This window comes from Opisthocomus hoazin, chromosome Z, assembly GCF_030867145.1.
Source record: "Opisthocomus hoazin isolate bOpiHoa1 chromosome Z, bOpiHoa1.hap1, whole genome shotgun sequence".
In the NCBI taxonomy this organism is placed as follows: domain Eukaryota; kingdom Metazoa; phylum Chordata; class Aves; order Opisthocomiformes; family Opisthocomidae; genus Opisthocomus; species Opisthocomus hoazin.
In genome coordinates this window covers 58,502,842-58,524,906 of record NC_134454.1, presented here as the reverse complement: position 1 = coordinate 58,524,906, position 22,065 = coordinate 58,502,842, and the positions used below count along the sequence as shown (strand labels likewise).

General features: G+C 42.2%; 1 protein-coding gene across 1 annotated transcript; it reads right to left on the bottom strand.

Moving 5' to 3' along the window:
- Positions 1-2,810: 2,810 nt before the first annotated feature.
- On the bottom strand, positions 2,811-21,077 carry TMEM38B (transmembrane protein 38B). Its single transcript, XM_075411297.1, has 6 exons — positions 20,889-21,077; positions 13,619-13,775; positions 10,414-10,598; positions 9,254-9,341; positions 6,523-6,640; positions 2,811-4,938 (listed from the first exon to the last, which is right to left on the bottom strand). Exons 1-6 carry the CDS (start codon positions 20,992-20,994, stop codon positions 4,729-4,731), a joined length of 864 nt encoding a protein of 287 aa, XP_075267412.1. The 5' UTR covers positions 20,995-21,077; the 3' UTR covers positions 2,811-4,728.
- Between the last annotated feature and the right edge of the window lie 988 nt (positions 21,078-22,065).

Below are 22,065 nucleotides of genomic sequence, written 5' to 3'. Positions count from 1 at the left end.
TCTTGTTAAGTGCCTTAAGTTATACTCAGATTCCACTGACAGACACTCAGAAATACTCCCTTATAATTCTATTAACAACCCAGGACCATAAATGGATGTAATTTTCAGAAAACAGAGTGTTTGCCAAAGAACTTTGGATCAAAAAAACTTTCAGTGATTTTATTCCAAATTTGGCCCAAAAAAGTCCAACCAAAAAAAAAATAATCCACAAGACTGTCTAATCCAGCTTTGATATTCAACTGTTTGATTGTGGTCTTCTTTTAAACAAAGGAAAAAATCTGACCAAACTTAAGTTGATTCTGAGTGAAGTGACTACCACAAAGAACAATTTGTATATAATTTATCATGGAAAAATATGCGAGAAAGCTTAATAATCTTTCAGCCAGAGACAACAAATTAGATGCATGTTTCATGCTTCTAGGGTCCTTTCATAACAACCACACAGGGCACTGGCACTATCAGCTTCCAGGGTCAGTAAGGCTGTCTCAATCACATTGACAGCATACGTCAACAACTTTGATGAAACTATTAGCAAGCTATTCTGTTACTCCTTCACAGAAGTTGTTGGCCATATGCATGCACTATTTTATCAAACTTGGTTGCAGCAGGGGTTTTTGTGGTATGCTATTTTGATCATCATATTCTTCTTCTTGAGTGGAGATAAAATCCACTTGCAGATCAGTGTGCAATAGGCTGTTTTTGCCTGAGAATATTGATGTATTTCTCATTCAAGGTCCATATTGCTATCTGTTCCTTGCTGGACATTTTCACACATTTAACAAAAGGCATTTGACTGCTTAACAGGGTAGTTTTGTCAGAACAAATGCCAGCTACTACTTACAACAGACAGGGGATCCACAGGCCTGTCGGTCTGACCTCGATGCCAGGGAAGGTTATGGAGCAGACCATCCTGAGTGCCATCACATGCCACATACAGGACAACCAATCAGGCCCAGTCAGCATGGGTTTATGAAAGGCAGGTCCTGCTTGGCTAACCTGATCTGCTCCTATGACAAGGTGACCCATTTAGTGGAAGAGGGAAAGGCTGTGGATGTTGGTGGCCGGTCACGAGTGGTGTTCCCCAAGGGCTCAATATTGGGCCCTGTTCTGTTTAACATCTGTATCAACGATCTGGACAAGGGGACTGAGTGCACCCTCAGTCAGTTTGCAGATGACACGAAGTTGGCAGGAGTGTTGATCTGCCTGAGGGTAGGCAGGCTCTGCAGAGGGACCTGGACAGGCTGGATTGATGGGCCGAGGTCAGCTGTATGAGGTTCAACAAGGCCAAATGTCACGTCCTGCACTTGGGTCACAACAACCCCACGCAACACTACAGGCTTGGGGAGGAGTGGCTGGAAAGCTGCCTGTCAGAAAAGGACCTGGGGGTGCTGGTTGACAGCCAGCTGAACATGAGCCAGCAGTGTGCCCAGGTGGCCAAGAAGGCCAATGGCATCCTGGCTTGTATCAGGGACAGTGTGGCCAGCAGGAGTGGGGAGGTGATCGTGCCCCTGTACTCAGCACTGGTGAGGCCGCACCTCAAGTACTGTGTTCAGTTTTGGGCCCCTCACTACAAGAAGGACATCGAGGTTCTGGAGCGTGTCCAGAGAAGGGCAATGAGGCTGGCAAGGGGTCTGGAGAACAAGTCTTATGAGGAGCAGCTGAAGGAGCTGGGGCTGTTTAGTCTGGAGGAGGCTGCGGGGGGACCTTATTGCTCTCTACAACTACCTGAGAGGAGGTTGTAGCAAGGTGGTGTTGGTCTCTTCTCCCAAGTACCAAGTGACAGGACGAGAGGGAATAGCCTCAAGTTACGCTAGGGGAAGTTTACATTGGGTATTAGGACAAATTTCTTCACCAAAAGGGTCATCAAGCCTGGAACAGGCTGCCCAGGGAAGTGGTTGAGTCATGATCACTGGAGATATTTAAAAGACGTGTAGAAGTGGCACTTAGGGACGCGGTTTAGTGGTGGACTTGTTAGTGTTAGGTTTACAGTTGGACTCGATGATCTTAAAGGTCCTTTCCAACCTAAATGATTCTACAATTCTATTAATTTATCATCTAAAGCAACTTTAGTTCTGTTCATGAATCACATCTTAAGGTATTTCTTTTTACAGAAATTGGGCACACTTAATAGAAATGAAAATGCAGAACAACTAGATTAATCGGGTATAGGACCTTCCAGCCTCAGAACTGAGCTAAAACAAAACTCTTTCAAGCCTTAGTTTATATTAGCACAACAGAACTACTTCTAATTTTACCAGGCTAATGACAAAATTAGATACAGCCAACTGGTTCACATATGTAGTTGTGCTGAATCTGACACGCTTTATCAGACCAGTTATAAGGATTTCTCACCAATCTCACACAGAGAAGTTTAGCACAGATATATAAATATTAGCGTGAAAGCTAGGAATTAATTGTTTATTTAAGGCACCCTGGACAGATTGCATTAAAGTCTCCTATAGAACTCGGGTTAAACCCTATCCAAATGGTTATATTTTTTGTAGTGTAGAAAAATAATTCTCACAACACTTGCATGTAACTATTCAGCACGGAGTTCTTTCAGCGCCCATCCTTCAGAATCCCATGAGAACTTTAAATATGCAGGTTTGTTTTCATGGTGCTTATAATGGGATTTCTTTCAGCAGAACTTATGTTCTATCTCACAATACACATTTTTAGTGTGATATGTATTTCTCTTACGGTGTTCAGTCAACAACTTTTTTTTTAATATTGTAGTCTTCAAATCCAAAATTAATACAAAACCGTGTATTTTCCTTAAAATTCTAAACTTGTTGAAGAATTAGTCTAAGTGTATCTTCACATTTATTTGGGCTAAGAGTAGCCAGTCATCAGCCAGTATTTCACAGGTGTACAACGTAGTTCCATACCACAACCCGATTCTGTATGTTTCTTGTGAACTAGTACACACAATTACACTTTTTAAAAAACACCTAGAAGTTTTTAAAACTGCAGACATACAACTTTTGCTGGTGTAACTAGTCAGTTGGCAGCTTCAAGTTTACCCATACACCCATGACACTAAGTTACAAAAAACTGAGACACCCTGCAAATAAATACTCCAAGCATTTATAACTGGACATTGAGTTTCAGTGTAAAATGTCAGGAACATGACTGGTATTTTGTCCAAAGAGTATGGGAATTTTTTTTATTTATTTATTATTCTGTGTTGAAGAAAATATTCATTTTAGATTTCAACGTTTCATTTGCTATGAAGCTGGATTCCAAACTGAGGAGTTCAATGGTTTTGGTCACTACCATGGAAACGTGACTAGACAGGCACAAGAAATTTCTTGGGTACTTTTTGCTTTTTCTTTTCTCTAAGCACAGCACTGGTGACAGTTTTTCTAAATTTAGATATGTACCTAGAACGATAACTTTGTCTTTTCAAATCAGATCTCCCTCCACATTCTCCTTGCCATCCCTGCACAAAGATTAACCTACCTCCTCTTGCTGAAGAATACTCTTCAAAGCACTACTCTCTGAAAACAAGTAATCTAATTCTGTAAAAATAGATTATTTATTCTTAAAATTGGCACATCAATGAAAGGTTCCTCTGAAAAGATTCTATTCTTACAAAATGTAACATCTCTAAAACGTCAAAGTTCTTAGTTCTGAGGTGTATGCCACTTACAACTGCTCCACATAATGTGCAAAAAAAAGCAATGAGCAGGAAGCAGCAGATTTCAGCAAGCACTAATAAATAGTTCCAGTGCTTCTGATATTAATAATTCTCCCCCAATAGCACCAGAGGTAATTGCTACAAGCTAGTGCTGGTATTTCTTAACAGCAGGCATAATAGGACTGAACTCATGATAAACAAGGTAAACGTACTATCCAGTGTTGTTTCTGAAAAGGAAGTTTGGCTTTGAAAAGAAAACAATGTATATGCTTGGATAAAAGTGCAGGCACAGATGTCTATTCCCAAACTGCAAGGTACTACAAACCACATGTAAAACACCTATCTAACATTAAAAACAGCTGTATCTCAAATGCTTGCAAATAAAGTGTCAAAGCCAACCACTAAAATATTGAAGTGTTTCTACTTGCTCACTGTACAGATTTTTAGAAGTGCCAGATAATGCACTCTTACTTTAAAAAAATAGAAAAATAGGAAAAACATTTACTTTAGTAGAAGAAAATCTAGACCAGTGCAATGTGAATTACAATAGTAATTCACCTATTTTTCTACTTAAAGGCATCAGTTTGGTACATTTTCATGGTTTTACAGTGCAATATGATTAAACCTACTCGGATGATGACTTTCTTACTTGGGACATGCTACTGTGAACACTTGGCAGTGCAAGTCCATACTTTCCACATGAAACAGAAGACTTGGGCGGGGGTGGGGGGGGAGTGGGGCAGAGAAGAAAAGAGATGAAACAAGTCATATATCAAAGAAAATAACAAAGCTGACTGTGACATTTTGAAACTATCTTTTTAGCATGCAAGCATTGAAAGTTGTTCATAAATACAAACTCTAGTAAACTCATAACCACTATAAAAATTGGTAGTTTTTAACTTACAAATCCAACATGTGCATTTAGACATCTGAACAGTAGCTTAAAAACACACTCTGAAGGCAAACGACACAGTAGTATACAGCCATGTCCTCTCCTCATACACATGTCTTTAAACAAATTTCTCAGCCAGCCTGATCTGAAATACGAACATCTTGAATTGTTATGACCATGAAGGATTTTAAGCCACTTATTCTGTTTTCTTTGCCTGTCTTTTCTTAACACCATCACGATGCTGTTCAGAAGAAGATCGGTCACACACTGAAGAGCCATTGGAAGATGTGGCACCTTCAGCCTTCACTTTGGATGGTGCCTTTTGCAAGCCAAAGAACATACGGCCTAATGCAGCCTCAAAGGAAGCAAATGGAGAAGTTGCAGATCTTGTCAACATCATTGTTACCTATGAAGAACAAGGATGAAGTTACAACAAAAGTTTTAATGACTTCACAACAACTGAAAACAAGTTTAAAGTTAAATTTATGTATAGCATTTCTAACTTTCTACACAAGCCTCAGGCCATGCCACCAAGAACAGACATATGTTCATTTCAGCTTGAATTGATCAAAGAACGCTTTTCTTTCTGACCTACACTCTTCACAGAGCTATACACAAACTGTGTGCACAAAAATCTTCTTATGTAAGGCTACTAAAATCCTCCTAAGAGTAAACCATATTTAATGTCATAAATGTTGCTCTTCACGTTTGTTTTATGTGTAAGTTTTGTACCTTGTTCAAACTGAAAAACTGTAAACAGAGCGGCTACTTCCATTTGAATAGAAAGAATGCAATGTGTAAGCACCTAAAGATATAGGCACGGCCAGAGCTCAGAATTCCAGACAGCTGTACTCCTTCCATAAAGTTGAGGTTGGCAACAGAGATCTGGGTAGAAATTTCTTAGAACATGTAACTTGGAATCAGAATAGAAAAAAACTGTTTTGTAGATCCAGGTACTGGACAAGTCTATATTGCAAGAGTTTCCACAGTTTTCAGACACATGAAAGATTTCTAAAAGAAGACACTACTACAGGACTATGGCAGATCCACAACTGTTGCTTTATTAGTTAAGTGGATGCTCAAGTTCCTGATTGTCAAGATGATCATCAGTTTAAGAACTTATTCACTTCAGTGCAGCGTGACAGCCAGCTTCTGAAGTCAGCTGTAATTTCTCACTTCCAGAATAACATTCCTTTCCTTCTCCTTTCCCAGCATCCCCAGTTCAACAATGCCTTTAGTGGAGAAATCAGTGAGCTGTAAGCATCAGCTTGAAGTCTCAGACCCCTAAAGCAACTGTTCTAGAATTAAACTTGTCAGCTACTTCACAGAAAGGCAACTGGCAACCACTGCTTTAACACATTCTGTAGTATGTTCAACAGCAGCTTTGAAGCTCTTAAAATCACCAGACTTGTGCTAACACAGAGACTATACTTTCTTATCAGCTAATAATCCTGAAAACAGGCATCATCCTGGAAATGAAGAAGACTGGGGGGATTAAAGGATTCAGTAGAGAAGTAGTATCTATCTTATTATAAAAGCAGTTACAGCTACTTCAAAATGGTTTTGTCAAACTTTCTCTTCCCACCTAAACATTTAAGCTGCAAACTCTTTAAGCTAGATGAGAACCCAGCTGGCTTATTTTGCAAACCCACAGATGACTGTACAGGTACAAGGAAGGCATTAAGCAGCTAGCAAAAGGCAGAGAACAGGAGAGTTTCTTTCTACAAACATAAGCCTTGTCTGAGATTATGGACATATATTGCTGATTTTTTAATTTTTCTTTCCATACATTGAACAGTATCAGTAACAGAATAGCTCATGTATAGAAGACTAAACACAGGTTTAAGACTTAAGTAAGAGGTGGCCCTCCTATCCAGAAGCACACATTCAGACTTGTGGTAGAATGTTTGAGGGCATATTTTTTGCTCTGAAATAATGAAATAAAATATTTACTGTTATTCACTTATTTGCCACACTTTCACCTTCTTACCTTGGTGACCACAAGAAACATCGTGTATAAAAACACGAGGTTGTGTCTTGCTATGGGCAAGTACTGGCTGTGTTGCAGGGTGAAGAGAACTGCTCCCATCAAAGTTACCTTCACAGGGCTAGAAGTCAAACAAACATGTTAATCTCTCTTCTCTGCTCCACAGGGAAAGCTACCATAGCCTGCAAAGCAATAAATGTTCTTAGCATGCAAAACAATTATTTCTGAATAGAACTAAGGAAAACTTGTGGTAACAGTGACAAGGTTCAAAAGCTAGCTATTCTTAAACTAAGACTTTTACTTTATATGCTATTACTATGCTTTCTGCTCACGATATGGATAAGCATCCAATTCAGCACTACTTTATGCACCCAGCAAACCCACGTTTGACAAATCCTTCTCAAACCAATGCCTCTATTGAGCTCTATATGCCAGCTCATTCCTCTTCTTAGAATCATAGCATGGTAAGGGTTGGAAGGGACCTTAAAGATTGTCTGGTTCCAACCCCCCTCCCATAAGCAGGGACATCTTCCGCTAGACCAGGTTGCTCAGAGCTCCATCCATCCTGGCCTGGAACACTGCCAGGGAGGGGGCATCCACAGCTTCTCTGGTCAACCTGTTCCAGTGTTTCACCACCCTCACGGTGAAGAATTTATTCCTAATATCTAATCTAAATCTGCCCTCTTTTAGTTTACAGCCATTCCCCCTTGTCCTATCACTACACACCCTTGTGAAAAGCCCCTCTCCATCCTTCCTGTAGGCCCCCTTGCTATAAGGTCACCCCGGAGCCTTCCCTTCTCCAGGCTGAACAGCCCCAACTCTCTTAGCCTCTCCTCGTAGGAGGTACTCCAGCCCTCTGATCATCTTCATGGCCCTCCTCTGGACCCGCTCCAACAAATCCATGTCCTTCCTGTGCTGGGGGCTCCAGAGCTGGACACAGTACTCCAGGTGGGGTCTCACGAGAGCGGAGTAAAGGGGCAGAATCACCTCCCTCGACCTGCTGGCCACAGGACCTTCTTCCTCTCCCAGTGTATCTTACTGAAGAGTTAAATCACAAAGCTTGCACTACTCAGACTGGACTTAAAAATAGGCTCCTCTCCTGTACTCCAGGTGGTAGTTACTCCAGGGAGTTGCTTAGAGTTGCTTAAAGTGTTGAAGAACAACTTAGTCCAAGTCTCAGTCCACTGTGACACTCCACCAGTTCTAGTATTGTAATCAACTTATACTTGACTTGAGCCAGGCCTGTAAGACCATGTTTTGCCAACATAGCTTTGTTGACTTAAGGCATGCAAAGATTTACATCTTCTAGTTATCTTTACTGTGGTGGTAAATCCCTTGCTAGGTATGCAGTCAGAAAACAAGACAACTTTGGTTAGTTATCCAAAGTCATCTGAAGAGAGGGCACTAATACACTGGCAGAAAAATTCTGTGCATGTCTTAATCTGCACCTACAGGTGACATACTGACGACATTCCTGCTACCACGGAGCATCTGGTGTAGACAAATTCTTCACTGTCTTTTCAGTTACTCAGAGATCTACTGAATCAACTTCCTGCTAAGGATGTCAAAAAAAACCCCTCTGTTTATGCAGGCATCTCATCCATTTGCAGAACGTTTAACTTTGTAACTTACTTCTATTTCATATTCTTAAGCTTTATATATTAAACAGAATTTTAAAAATACTTTTTGAGTTACTTTGAGCCACATCCACCATGGAAAAGAATATATGCAAGTGCTGCCACACAGTCAGTAAGCATTGCTGTGTGCTGCACCTCTAAGTGCAGTGCTATTTGGGTCTACAGTGCTATTATTGACAATGACATATTCCCTGTGGAAGTTTGCTTTTGAGACTGCATCCACTCAGGCACTGACTGAGGGAGAGAAATTCTAAATACATGGAATTTCAGAACAAGCCAACAACTAACATAAGCCGTAAAAAGCTCAAATATTTCCAAAGGAAAGGCTACGAACTTCCCTTCTGTTATTCTCTGTTGTGGAGAGTGGCTGCAGAAAAGCAAAGTAACTTTAAAAATAAATAAATAAATATTATTTCTAAAGACCTGAGAGTAACATGGGAAAGATCACACAAATTTTAGGAAATCACCACAGCGAGCTTATCTTGACTTACAGTAGTAGCTTCTGGCTTTCTAGCCTGTCTTAATTCTCCTTTGACTGTACAGGCTAAACTGGGAGTCATGTAATATTCCCATTCTCTGCTTCTGCAAGAGGAGTAACATTTCCTATCTTATAGTACATTTCTGCTACATTGGATAACCAATTTGCACCTTCTCAAGCAACTGATATCTATAGTGGAAAACAGTACTGACAGAGAAAGTAAGAGGGACAATGCTCAAAGGAAGCCACCTTAGCGATGCTCAGAACGTGCACCAAAAATGCAGACTTCACTTGTATACTTCTGGTACCACTGTCCTTTCATTTTGGACAGAAGACCATGTCCCTGTAAGACAAATTGACTAAACACTGCTTTCCAGCAACTTCCTACCGACTCAGCACTGCTTTCTGACATATTTATTGACTCGTCTTCCCATTTGGTGTTCTTGTGCTGTAAACGTAAAATGATTAAAACTAATCTTCCACAAGATACACACCAAAGCATAGATTACAAACATTTCCTACTGCCTTTTTTTTTTGTCTTAAATCTGAACCACTAAGATTGTCAATACAAGGAATTAGCACAACAACAGTTAATACACTGCAGTCTTAAACAACTTACTAGGACATTTTCAGTAGCTCATTGGTTTCAGGTTTCCACACTCCTCTCACCAGCTGCTCAAAGTTGGACATCAGACCACCACCAGCTCCTGAAATCACAGAGATTTACAATAAGCCCGTACTGACTGCTAGCACTACTGCACAACCCATTACTGCTCCCAGCAAAACCCATTTCACTAGGTGCCAATGTGGTACCAAAAGCTCAGACTTAAAGACACCAATCCAATCTTGTACATGTGCATAACTTGAGCAACCAACATGGAACCTCAGAGGTTTAGCTACTTAGCAAGAACCTCAGGTTCACCTTTATGTGATAGCATCTGCACTGATTCACTCATCACCACAAACAAATGGCTGAATTGCCAAAATAAATCTCCAGAGAAGCTTATATTATTCCCTTCTTCATGTTGTCATATAAGTACAGAGTGTCTCTATAAAGTATGAGGATCCTCTGTGAGAAAAAGTGGATATGTATTTTTACATAAAAAGAAGGCAAGACATAAGGAGGTGTTAAGACACTCTGGCCAGTAAGACTAATTGGCATCATAACCTGGGAAAAGAATACCTTAGACAATCACCGTAACATGTGTTGTCTCCCAAAGCAGAACAGAATCAAGCAAGTAGAAACAAGAGCTGCACTCATAGTTCCTGAAGTGGTTCTAATGTTGTGACTACAAACACAGCTGCTAGGATGGTAGCTTCGAGAGTCATACTCCAAGCAGCAGGCAGGCAAGAAGGTTCATTCCTGTGTTTAAAAATCAGCTAATGGTTGCAACCCAAAAAGCTAAGAAAAGTTCTCTTCTTCAGCCACATACAAGGAAAACAGCTCTGAGGAAACATGCTGTTGGAAAGTTTAGTAATAACACTGAAGCTACACAGAAGATCTATTTCTTTACTGCCATCAACTGCCCATCCTACAAGTCCTTGCAAGATCTTCTGAAGGGATAAGATGAACTTCCCACAAAGTCATTTAATGTCACCCTTAATCCAGGCAGAAAACTGCTGCACAGGCCTTTTTCCCCTTCAGGAGTCACAGACTGTATTAGGACTACCATAAACGGCACAGCAAGGAATGGTGCTACAGTTATGCTCAAGGGCTAGCCATTCAAATACCACTCCAAGACATCACAACCCATCAGAACAACATGTTAGGCATGTTACCTCTGGCCCAGCCCACGGCTACCATCACAAGCCAGGCATCTTTGAAGTGACTGTCTGCATGTGCAATGCCAGCCGTTATCTTCCAAGTCCTAGTCACTTCTTTCATTCCTGCAACCAGAAGCCGAAGAGGCAGAAAGGCAAAGCACCGGCAGAATATGTCTTGTGGGCAGTAAAACACAAAATACCTGAAAATCATGAGAAAACCCATCAGCAGCATTCGAAAGTTTTTGCTACGTAATTCACTTTCTAATAACCTTTATTTCTGGAATATGACTAGCAATGCATGATATACTACTGACAACTCACAGTGTGGTAGATATATTGGAACCATTTGACATGCTTTTGAGTGTGCTTAAGCTCTTGCACCTAAATCATCAAACTTTATTTGAAATTGTTCTTACTGCCTCATTGTCCCAGAGAAGAATCCACTGAAGTACATGAGAAACAGCTTTAAATTTCACTAACTGTACTACAGCTTACATATCATGTTTTTATAATTCAAATTATTAAATTAATGTCTGACTGACTTTGTATGGTTTGCGGTTTTGTGAATTACTTTTTGTTTGTTTGGGTTTTTTTTGTTTTGGGTTTTTTTTTATGGCTTTATAACAGGGTGGTAAATTACATGCTGACACCATGCTTTAGTACTAATAGGTACATGCAATTATGTAACTTCAGCAAGAATGCCTCCACTAGTTAGTGTCATGCCAGATGAAATGCACAGCTATTTTCAAATACATTTCACATCTCAGTAACCATGAACTCTAGCTTTTCCACCTTGCCAATTACAAGCACATTTCTTTTTTCAGTGTTGAAAGAAAAGCACTCAAAATGTAACTATAACTTTTATTGACTTGCTTTTAAAAGAAAGATGTCTAACAATGAAATCCTAAACTGACAGTAAATTTTAAAAGATCACATTATGTGGTGTTATATTTTCTGAATCATAAACAAAATCCAGTTCTTACAGAGACATTCAAGGTGTCAAAAAAAAAATCTAGATTAAGTATCTAGATTATTTCAGCACAGGAATAAAAGAGTAACAATTAAACAAAAGCAGAGAAAGCCTTTAAAAGATGAGAAGGTTACTTTTTCATTTTCTAAAGAAAAGATACTTGCCTGTTGGTTTAGGCTTCTAAGCCCAATCCTGTCTACCAAGAATTTCTAAGCTGTATCCTTCACCTGTTTATTGAGGCTACAAGGCAGGGAGGCACCTCTCGTATCTAGTTTACTTGATTAGAACTACTAGCAGACAGCACAACTAGGAAGAGTCATGCTTCATGGTTAGAGATTAGAAAGCAGGACAGCACTCGTTGCGGTTATTTCTGGTTTTGTTCCATGCCCCCAAAATGCTTATCCTTTACAGCAGAATGCCAGGAAGCTTCCTCCACAGAAAGGCAAAGTTTAGCTGAAGTCCTGTCCTAGTTACATATTTGCTTTTGCTGCAGCAGATATAGTACCCTGCCACTGCAAACTTCTAAAGCTTCATTTCTTCAAGACCTCCAAGAATGGAGCATGCAATAGCCTATTTCTCACATAGAAGAAAGTTACTGGAATTTACATTAATAGCTAAGTACTGGTGTAGTGTTCAGTTTCAGCTCTACTTATATTCCTTCCGTCTTCTCCTATTGTAAATTCCACTGCCTTTGTATGCAACCAAGCTTGAGTCGCGACGAATTCAAAGATGTGTACAGAGCACGTATTTTACCAGCTACTGCAGACAGCCACTTAAGCCATGTCGTCAAGTGACAACACTAACCAGAACTAATTTACAATTGCAGAATGTGGGTTTAGGACACCGAGGAACAGGTAACTGGATTGGACCTTGCATTGCTACCCCACCACAGCATTTCTGCCTGTAATTTCTGCCAGTAACACGTGCTGACAGTAGATGTCGCCGTCCTACAGACTATCTCGGAGCACTCCTCCCGCGCAGAACAACCCCTTTTGTTTCCCAGTTCCAGGTATGGCTTGGGGGATTTCGTTTCACGTGATTGAGAGAGAAAATTAAAGCCATTATACTCACGAAGAGAGAACTCTGTAAAACTAGAGGCTTAAAAAGTTTCATAACATTCACAGTTCCTCATTAAAACATCATTTTATTTGTGCACAACAAATCACATTTGACCACATTAAGTTCACCAGAAATCATGCTCTGCTTACAGGCGCTCCTAACTCGTGTGATTTCTGAAAACAAGTAGTCGTGTTGCCCACATCAGACTAACATGAACCATAAGCAGATTCTGTAAGCTTTGTTAGTACTGCACTATTTATTGCACATCATTCATTTCACTGAGTTGCCTAAATGAAATCTACCATCATCTTCCATTGCAACACGCTGATCAAAAGACTAATATATAGATACACACAGGTAGATAGAAACGGTTACTTTCATTTTAATGAATTTGCAAATATAAAATCTAAGGGGCTACAAGGAAGAAATACTAAAAGATTTCAAGCAGATAAACACTTTTCTAAGATAGAAATTGAAATTTTTAAATTCATGAACCCACTGGTCCTGTCAAATTTTGTGAAGTTTGAGGGTGTTTTCAAAGATCACTTTCTGTAACACACAAACTCCACCAGAAGGCCATGTTTATATGAAAATAACTCCAGTGCTTTTTTTTTAATTCCAAAACAGGCCAACACATACCTGACTTCCCATTCAGCTCTCTACTGTCTCCCGCTACAACACTGATCCGTTTGGGAAAGGGCAAAATATAGAAAAAAAATTATGTCAGGAAACAGAAGTTAGAGGAGATGAAAGAAGATCTGTGTCCTAGATCCCCAATCACAGAAAAGTTCAGAATTTTTACATCAGTCAGGTTCTGGTCTTCAAAAGCTACTGCTGAAAAATTCAACTACATTTATAACTTCTCTCTATCCAGAAAAGCAGTAACTCAAGTCCACTTTATTTCAAAATAATATTTTCAGCTGCTTGACCAGGAATAGTCTAGTCTAGTGACTGAGCATTTCATTACACAAGAACTGCTCTTTTACGAGCATTTTACTTCTACAGGAAAGGATCATAACAGCTATTTTGCTGCAGTGACTTTCTGGATGAAGAGACAGCATCCAAATCCTTAATATTTTTAAGTTAAGCTTCTGATTTACATGGAAACTTCATGGTATCACAGTTTACAGAAAAAAAACACAGCTTCCTCAGAACCAATACTACAGATCTAACTCAATTGTGGCTGCTTACCAGACTGAAGATGCCAGTAGAATATTTGTGCCCTTTGCCAGAAATGCTATGGGAGGTTCTGCCAGCATCAATGAAGACAAAACTGAACCACCAAAGCAATAAAGCATAGCACTAAACCAGCAGGCAATTGGACTTCGGACTGACACTTCTACAGCTCCTGAAACAAAGAGAAAAGATGCATAAATAGAAATAAACATCTGAGAATCACATCATGATTTATAAGTCAATAATTTTCAAGTCATGCAGTCCCACGTTGTTCCTTTATGTAATGAAAAATACTGCAAAAATCTGTAGGCTTTCACAGGAAAAGTCTTCAGAAATACAAACTTCCGAGTACCCTCACTTAAGCATATGCATCTAAATACAAGTGAAAGACTGACACTGTGTTCTCTGAACATCTTCTGTGGGTTGGTTTAGTGTAACTGTTTGGCTACCAAGAAGAAGAAGCTTTCAGAGCATGGCTGAGAAGTGTCACTGTTAATAATGTGGCATAAATATACAGCTGCTTACAAATTTGTATTAAAAATACACAACTGGCTTTGCTGAACTAGACAGGATTGGTATTGGTAACTTCTGGGGAGTTATTGTACAAATTCCATTTCTGCTTCTGAGTGTTCATGAATTCAAGGTCACCCTTTTTCCTCATAATGCCCTGCTAACTGTGTTTGCTGACCAAAATGAAAGCAGTATCCAAAACAATTATTAAATAGTTTCACCTTCAATCCTGAACGGAGAAAAAAGGTTACTTGAAGCCATAATAATAAACGTAACTTTCCCTTATTATTAAAAGGTTCACAGTTCAGTTTATGTTGTTATCTTTAAAATGAATTATCCCTTTTAAATGGCAACTGAAATATGCCAAGAGTGTATTCAATATCAAAAAATTACGCTGGAAGTAATGGAAAGCCTTAACCAGATTCAGGGGAAACAACACTTTATCAAAGCCAGAAATATCCTCAAGTAGTTGTTTTGACTGTTTGCTTCGACTTCAAAAGTCGAGCGTTGCCAAAGCTTCCCCTTTACACAGATGCAGAGGTGTTTGCCTGAACTTGTTTCATTTTCCATAGTCCAAAGGCTGAAGTTCACAAATGCAAAGATGAAACTTACTGTTTGCCCCAAAATGAAATCTGCCATGTTCAGAATTCAGAGGAGAAGCTTTTGGTGTTTCAGGTGCTTGCGTGGCAAGAGAAGCTTTTTACTTGAGAAGCTCAAATGTATCAAGGAGAATACAGCACTCTCAACATAATTCACTTCATATAACCGTATTAACAAGATTGTTCCAGTTTTAGTTCTGGTACAGCAATCACATATTCCAGCACTTTCTAAACTCCCATGTCACAGCCTATTTATAAAAATGAGCACTCCTTAGTATTACAGAATGTCTGAACATAAAATAATATTTTAAAAGTTTTAACTATTGCATAATTTATTTTCCATACTGCAATAGCTTGTGTTCCAAGTCAGTTATTCTCAACTTTGTTACTGTGTTATTACCACTTCTCCAACATAGCTATCAATTAATGTTCATGTGCATAACGTTCACAGTAGAAAAATCTAAAACATGCTAATGTTACTTAACGGCAAAAGGGACAATATAATGTGAGCCATTACATCCAGATCCCATATAACAACGTGAACCTATTTCTACCAATGTATTTAGAAAGGGTAAGACACTTGCAGCATATTAATGATTTGTGCTTATTACACTGAAGTTTCCTCACTAAAAACGAAGTATCTAAAAACGCTGACAGCCACTGCATTCAGAAAAAAATGCAAAATTATATGTGGGAGACACTCACTGGTCCAGAAGAATTACAGTAGCTTCCTTCCAACATACAATTATTATCTTGTTTTGATTGGAAAGCCTCTCCCATCCTGCACCTGGGAAGGAATAAGCCCATGCACCAGTACAAGCCAGGGGCTGACCTCCTGGAGAGCAGCTCTGTGGAGAGGGACCTGGGTGTCCTGGTGGACGACAGGTTGACCATGAGCCAGCAGCATTCCCTGGCTGCCAAGAAGGCCAATGGGATCCTGTGGTGCATTAGGAGGAGTGTGGCCTGCAGGTCGAGGGAGGTTCTCCTCCCCTTCTACTCTGCCCTTGTGAGGCCACACCTGGAGTGCTGCGCCCAGTTCTGGGCTCCCCACTTCAAGAAAGATGAGGAGCTACTGGAGAGAGTCCAGCAGAGGGCTACGAGGATGATGAGGGGACTGAAGCATCTCTCCTACGAGGAAAGGCTGAAGGAGCTGGGCTTGTTCAGCCTGAAGAAGAGAAGGCTGAGAGGCAATCTAATAAATATCTTAAGGGTGGGTGTCAAGACGATGAGGCCAGACTCTTTTGAGTGGTGCCCAGCGACAGGACAAGGGACAACAGGAACAAACTGAGGCATAGGAAGTTCCATCTGAACATGAGGAAGAACTTCTTTACTCTGAGAATGACTGTCCTGGGTTTGGCCAGGACAGGGTTAATTTTCACCGGACTCCAGGAAGGGGCACAGCTGGGTGGGCTGACCCAAGCCCAACCTGGCCAAACAGAGCCGGGTATTCCATACCATGTGCCATCATGCTGGGTTCTGGTGGGGGGAGCGGGGCGGAGGGAACTCACTCGCGGCTTGGGAGCGTGCTGCCACAGCGGTCGTGGAGGGCAGCTCTCTGGGTTGTGCGGTTCGTGTTGTGTTTTCTCCTTATCTGTATCGTTGTTGTTCCTGTTTTCCCTCTGTTTGCTGTTCTGTTAAACTGCCCTTATCCCGACCCACCGGTTTCTGCCTGTTTCTTTCCATTCTCCTCCACACCCCGGCGGGGGGAGGGGCGGCCGCGTGGTGCTTTTGCTGCCGGCCACAGCCGAACCAGAACAATGACACAGCACTGGAACAGGCTGCCCAGGGAAGCTGTGGAGTCTCCTTCTCTGCAGATATTCAAGACCCGCCTGGACGAGGTCCTGTGCAGCCTGCTCTGGGTGACCTTGCTTTGACAGAGGAGTTGGGACTAGATGATCCACAGCGGTCCCTTCCAACCCCTGCCATTCTGTGATTCTGTGATTACAAGTACTACTATATACCTACTTTAGCATTAAAGGACTGAATTCCTTTTCTTGCAACAAAAGAATACCCTACCCCCATGTTTGGCACTAGTTTCTTTGTTGACTACCTCCACTAAATGCTGCTGTGGCACTGGAACACAAAGTGACCATACTACCCCAGACTTTACAGGACAATGAGAAAACCCAGCTGATAGAGGTAACCAGTAAAAGTCACAACTCACAAGGGAACACGTGCTGGAACTGGGGAGTACTGCTAACAGATCAGCTGTTGCGTTATGCACCAACTTTAGCTCCTGGACAGATGTAATACAGGATGTGATCTGCACAGTAATCTGATCTTGGAGTGAGACCCGTAACCAGATCATGACAGGAGGTTCCACATCCAAGAACTGTCAGCCTCCAGACCAGATTTAAAAAAAAAAAAAAAGTATCTTACACTTCAGACATCCATCATCAGATGAGTGTGCACCAACCTCTCTTTCATATAGCACTAGGCTTCTCACCTTGCATTAGCAGAGAAGTAATCATCTTAACAACTTACTGGTGGCCCCCATCAGAATATCTAACTACTTCCTCCCTCCCCACAAAATACAGCATGGCTGAGAGCTAGCTAACTGAAACTCAGCTGCTTCCTTACTTTACCAAGTGTTTGGTCAAAATAATAACATAACAAAAGGAAACTGTTCCAGGTGCTATGTCTTTGAATTTAAAACACTGTATTTTATTTTTCATGCACATGGATACCGACTACAACTAATGAAATGCAGCTAGTAATGACGAGTTTTATGGAAAAAATGGAAGGTTTGCATGTATCAGGTTGGAACAGTTTTAAATTGATTTCTGTTGTACATTGTTTCTAGTTCAACTTGCCTTCTCTCCTACATATTTTGTGAAAATATTTTCATGATTTTTCACTTCCTGTACTACAGGATAGATAAAACTCCCACTTTTAAATATAAAAAAGTCAATGAAATGCTGGAGTTGTTTTAAAATCAGTTGGCTATCTATTCTCTTTTCGAATCCATTCCCCTGCTTTTCAGCAATCACCATTTCTGCGCTCTTTCTTTCCCCCACAGCTAACAACAAGTGGTTTCCAGTTCTGAGGACACATATAGGAATCACTATTATTACCAGATAGCCATCGATAAGCCAGCTCCACAACAAAGCATATAAATTTCTTCATTAAGCTACTAAGTGTAAAAGCACAAGAGATTGGTAACTCTACCGGACTTTCAGAATTTTTCTGCTGGTCAGCATTAGAATTTTCTTGACTCAAACACCAGTATTTAACAAAATATACTGCTTTCTTACAAGTAATACATCCAGCATAGAAGACAATGAGGCAAAAACTGCTGATACTGATTTAAAGCATATTTTTGCTTTGCTACCTAAATTGTAAATGGGATGTAACCTTTCAGAAAAAAAACCTCAATTTTAACTGGGTCACATGTTTTCAAACAAGTGGTCGTTTATATTTGTCCTCTGATGCATCCTGTAAAACTAATGAGGCATCATGCAACCATGCAGAATATGATCTGCCAAAAGGCCACTAGTCCTACAAATGGTATTTTTTAGAAAGTAAAGGTAAGGTTTCCAAACACAAGGACTGTTGTTGAATACAGTTTTAAACCTTGTTTCTACACAATAGTAATAAAAAAACCATGCCAGCAAACTATTTCTGTCAGTATAAGGTCTGCTTTAACCTTACCAATATGTTCCAAATGGGCAATCAGAAATACACAACCTCTAAAGAGCAAACCAGAAAGACTTATAGAAGTACTTGTAGAAGTTTTTCTAGCACCTGTATTTGACTATATATATAACATATGTGGAAAGCAACACACTAGTTGTCATTGTTGTAGCTCATCAGCACTCACAAGAGATCAAGAAAATCCAGTTAGAAGGACTGCAAAGTCCCAGTCAGTGTGCACCCATCCATGATGCAAATATCCACACCAAATCTGATTTTAAGCAGTGCAAGGTGGTAGTATTTTCACGAGACAGTAATCTGGGATAAAACAATCATGTCTCTGACTTGACCACACACTTACTATATCATCAGCCAACTGAGGTTACGCAGTTTATTTCCCTGTGATATATAGCTACTGTTGAAGTTTCATAAAAGAATACCCAGTAATACCTGCAGAATATTAATGAATGATAATATATCTATCTTGAGTAGCTCCTAATAACTGCTATTTCAGTTATGATTTAATATTTAGTTCAAACTGCTTGCAAGTGAGCAACGGACCAGCATGCTGTCACCTGAATTACAGTTATTAACACTGAATTACAGTATTACTTCAAAGAGGATGCTCAAGAGTCCTGAACTTTCCAGCTGTTATGCCAAGAAGAAACAAAATTACTGGCACGGATCTGACCAGACTTCTGACAGCACTTCCACTGTCCAGAAGTGCCTTCTCACCAAAGCTATGCTGATGCTAGCAAAGCAGAGAGACGCCTTTCATCATGGTCTTTAAATCTGTGTCCATCCCAGAGCAAAGCTGAAAGGCGGTGCATAGTAACACCAAATACCTTTACACAGAAAAGCTCCCTTTCGAATGGAACAGTTATATTGAACAATGCCACAAGTCAGCACCCAGAAACAATTTTAGCAGCAGTATCAAAATTTGGTGAAGATGCTAGCATACATAAGCATTTTGCATCAGTCTTCACAGTTTGCTAAGTACACTTACTCAGCAGAAGTAAAAGTTCACCTTGACACATTCAGGAAGGGACCAAAGAACAGCTCTCACTAAACAAACAGCGCAGAGCCTTAAAAATCTGACGCAAGCAGAAGCTCCCAAATCTGCACTATAATCCTGAAAGCCAGCTCAGTCTCCTACACAGTTCTCAGCTGGGACGCAGAGTTACTGTCACTGTCCAAAGCTACTTCAGAAGTAGTTATTTCAAACATGAAAGCAAGGCTAGTGTCTACGTTTGTGACAACTAAAAACTAGGCTTGGGGTTAACAACAATAGTGCAAAAGATTTTCTAGACAAGAGTATGTAGAGACTGAAGTGTCGTTATGTGCACTCATACAAAATTCAAAATCATGTTACTGGGAGCGAGAAGTTTTCCTAATTTAATTTTACTATCTATGGGTACGACGTGAAAAGTCACTAACTAGCACACAACCTGCCTATTATATTCCCAAGGTATGTTTCCTACCAGACAGCATTGCCTTTACAGCTTCCTGAATAACCAGGGCGCGTGAAGGACACAAAGCCACGAGCCGAGCAGCTCTCCTCTCACCTCCCAGATGTGCTAGCTGATAGCAAGTGCTTGGCCTGTGATCTGCGCTCCTGCTCGCTCTGCACAGAAGCATAGAACAGTTTTGGTTGGAAGGGAACTTTAAAGATCACCTAGTCCAACCATAAACCTAACTTCAGGGGGGTCAGCCCTCTTCTTCCTGTGACTTTTTAAATCTTGAACTGCAAAAAGGCTTTCAACAAAACTCCTGCCTGATTTCACCGGTGCCTCTAGTTCTGAGAGGGCGCAAAAAGTTCAGCCGGGTGCTTCCTATGTGGTTTCTGCGGTCAATCCAACACTATTTATGGCCAGACGGACTCAGGAAGACTGCAGGCGAACTTGTTTGCACTCTCAGAGCGTAGCGCAGAAGACCGGGGTTCTGGTGGAAGCAGAGCGGACGGCAGAGGCACGCTGCTGCCAGCCCGGCCCCAGGTGTAAAACTGCAACTCCCGCTCGCAGGGCTGCGGTTTCGAGGCCCCGAGGAACCTCTCGCTGCCCCAAGCGGCACGCAAACCGCCTGAGGTTTCCTGGGAGCACGCACAGGAACTGAGGTGCAGCCCCTCGCCGTCATAGAACACAAACAAAATCCAAAAGTAGCGGGGGGGGGGGCAACGCTCTCTAACATTTCGCAAGCTGGAGGGGCCTGAAGGCAAGTGACCCCGAGCTGCTCTAGCACCCCGCCCGGGGCGAGGCACCTGCAGCTCCCCCCCAGAGACCCGGCGGCAAAGCCCAGGCAAACGCAGGTCCCCCCCGGGCACCGACCGGCACCCCCCGCCATCTTGCGCGGCAGCCACCCTCCCCCAGCCGGGGCTGGGGCGGCCGGGGGCTTCCCGGCCCCCACTCTGGCCTGGCCTGGCCGGGGGACACGGGGGAACACGGCCAGGGTAACCTGGGGGGACGACGGGGGAACGGGGCCCGGGGAGATGGGGGGGGGGGGCTCCGTCCTGTCCCATCCCGCCAAACGCCCCCGCGGCCGCTCACCCCGCTGCTCCTTCAGCGCCATGACGGAGGCCACATAGTGCGCTAGGTCGAAGAAGGGGAACATGGGCAGGCGGGAGAAGAGCACCGGCACCTGCCCCATCTCCATGGCCGAGCGGCGGCGGCGGGACGGAGCACTGCCAACCGCCGTCGGCGGGCGCCCCGGCGGAAGCTTGTCCCCTGCCGGCCGCCGTCCGCGGCGGGGCGGAGCGGGGCGGTGGCGGGCTGCCTTCAGGCGGTGGCAGGGCCCGCACCCGCTCCTCTCGGCGGCCGCAGCTCGCAGGCTTTGGCGCGCCGGTCGTTGTCTTTGTGCGCGGCCTGGCTCCGCCGCTCCGGCCGAGCCCGGCCCGGCCCCCCCAGGCCCCGAGGGGTGTTCCCGCTACCGTACCTGTTCCGGGGTCGGTTCTGGGCCGCCCCTCCGGGGCGCGGGCCCGGCCCGTGAAAGCATCGCAAGCGGGACACCTGACCTTTTTCCCTTTGTTTATCCCCCTCCCCCGAGCATTTTCTCAGTTTATCGAGAGTCTTGGCCTGCAGCGTGTGGCCTTTCCCAAGCTGATGTCATCTGTTTATCACCTGCCTAATTGCCGGGGTGTTAATGTCTACCACATCCCAGTCAGACCTCAGCAGAAACCCATTTAATACATCTTCACATCCGATTTTAGCAAAGGCTGTTGTTAGCCGTGTTTTGTCCCCGAAAAGTAGACCTCTAACCATCTTTGTATCAACCCTACAGTGTTTTCAACAACGCTGGTTTGCTGATGAGCTCTCCGAGTGAAGCGTGATGGAACCCCTGTGAACTCCAGCATGCACAGCTTCTGCGTCTTCTTTGTCCACCAGAACGGCCAGCTTGTCACAGAAGGAAATCGCGTTGACGTGACACCGTTCCTGGTGGATCCAGGTTAGGGGTTGTTGGTCTCTTCATTTTTTCGGCATATTAATTTTTTTTTTTCTCCCTGAGGATGGAATTTCAGTTGGCTTGTGATTCTTCAACTGTTTTTTCCTACTAAAGGCCCCATTTTTGCATTTTCTGATCAATTTCAGTAAGCTGATGAAGAGAAATGTTAATGGCTCTAAGATTTGCATGCTGTGTGATGAAGTTAATGAAGCCAAACCATCTGAAAACATACAACTTCCACAGGTGCTCTTAAACGTGGTTTTTGCCTACTAAGTTCAGGAAATA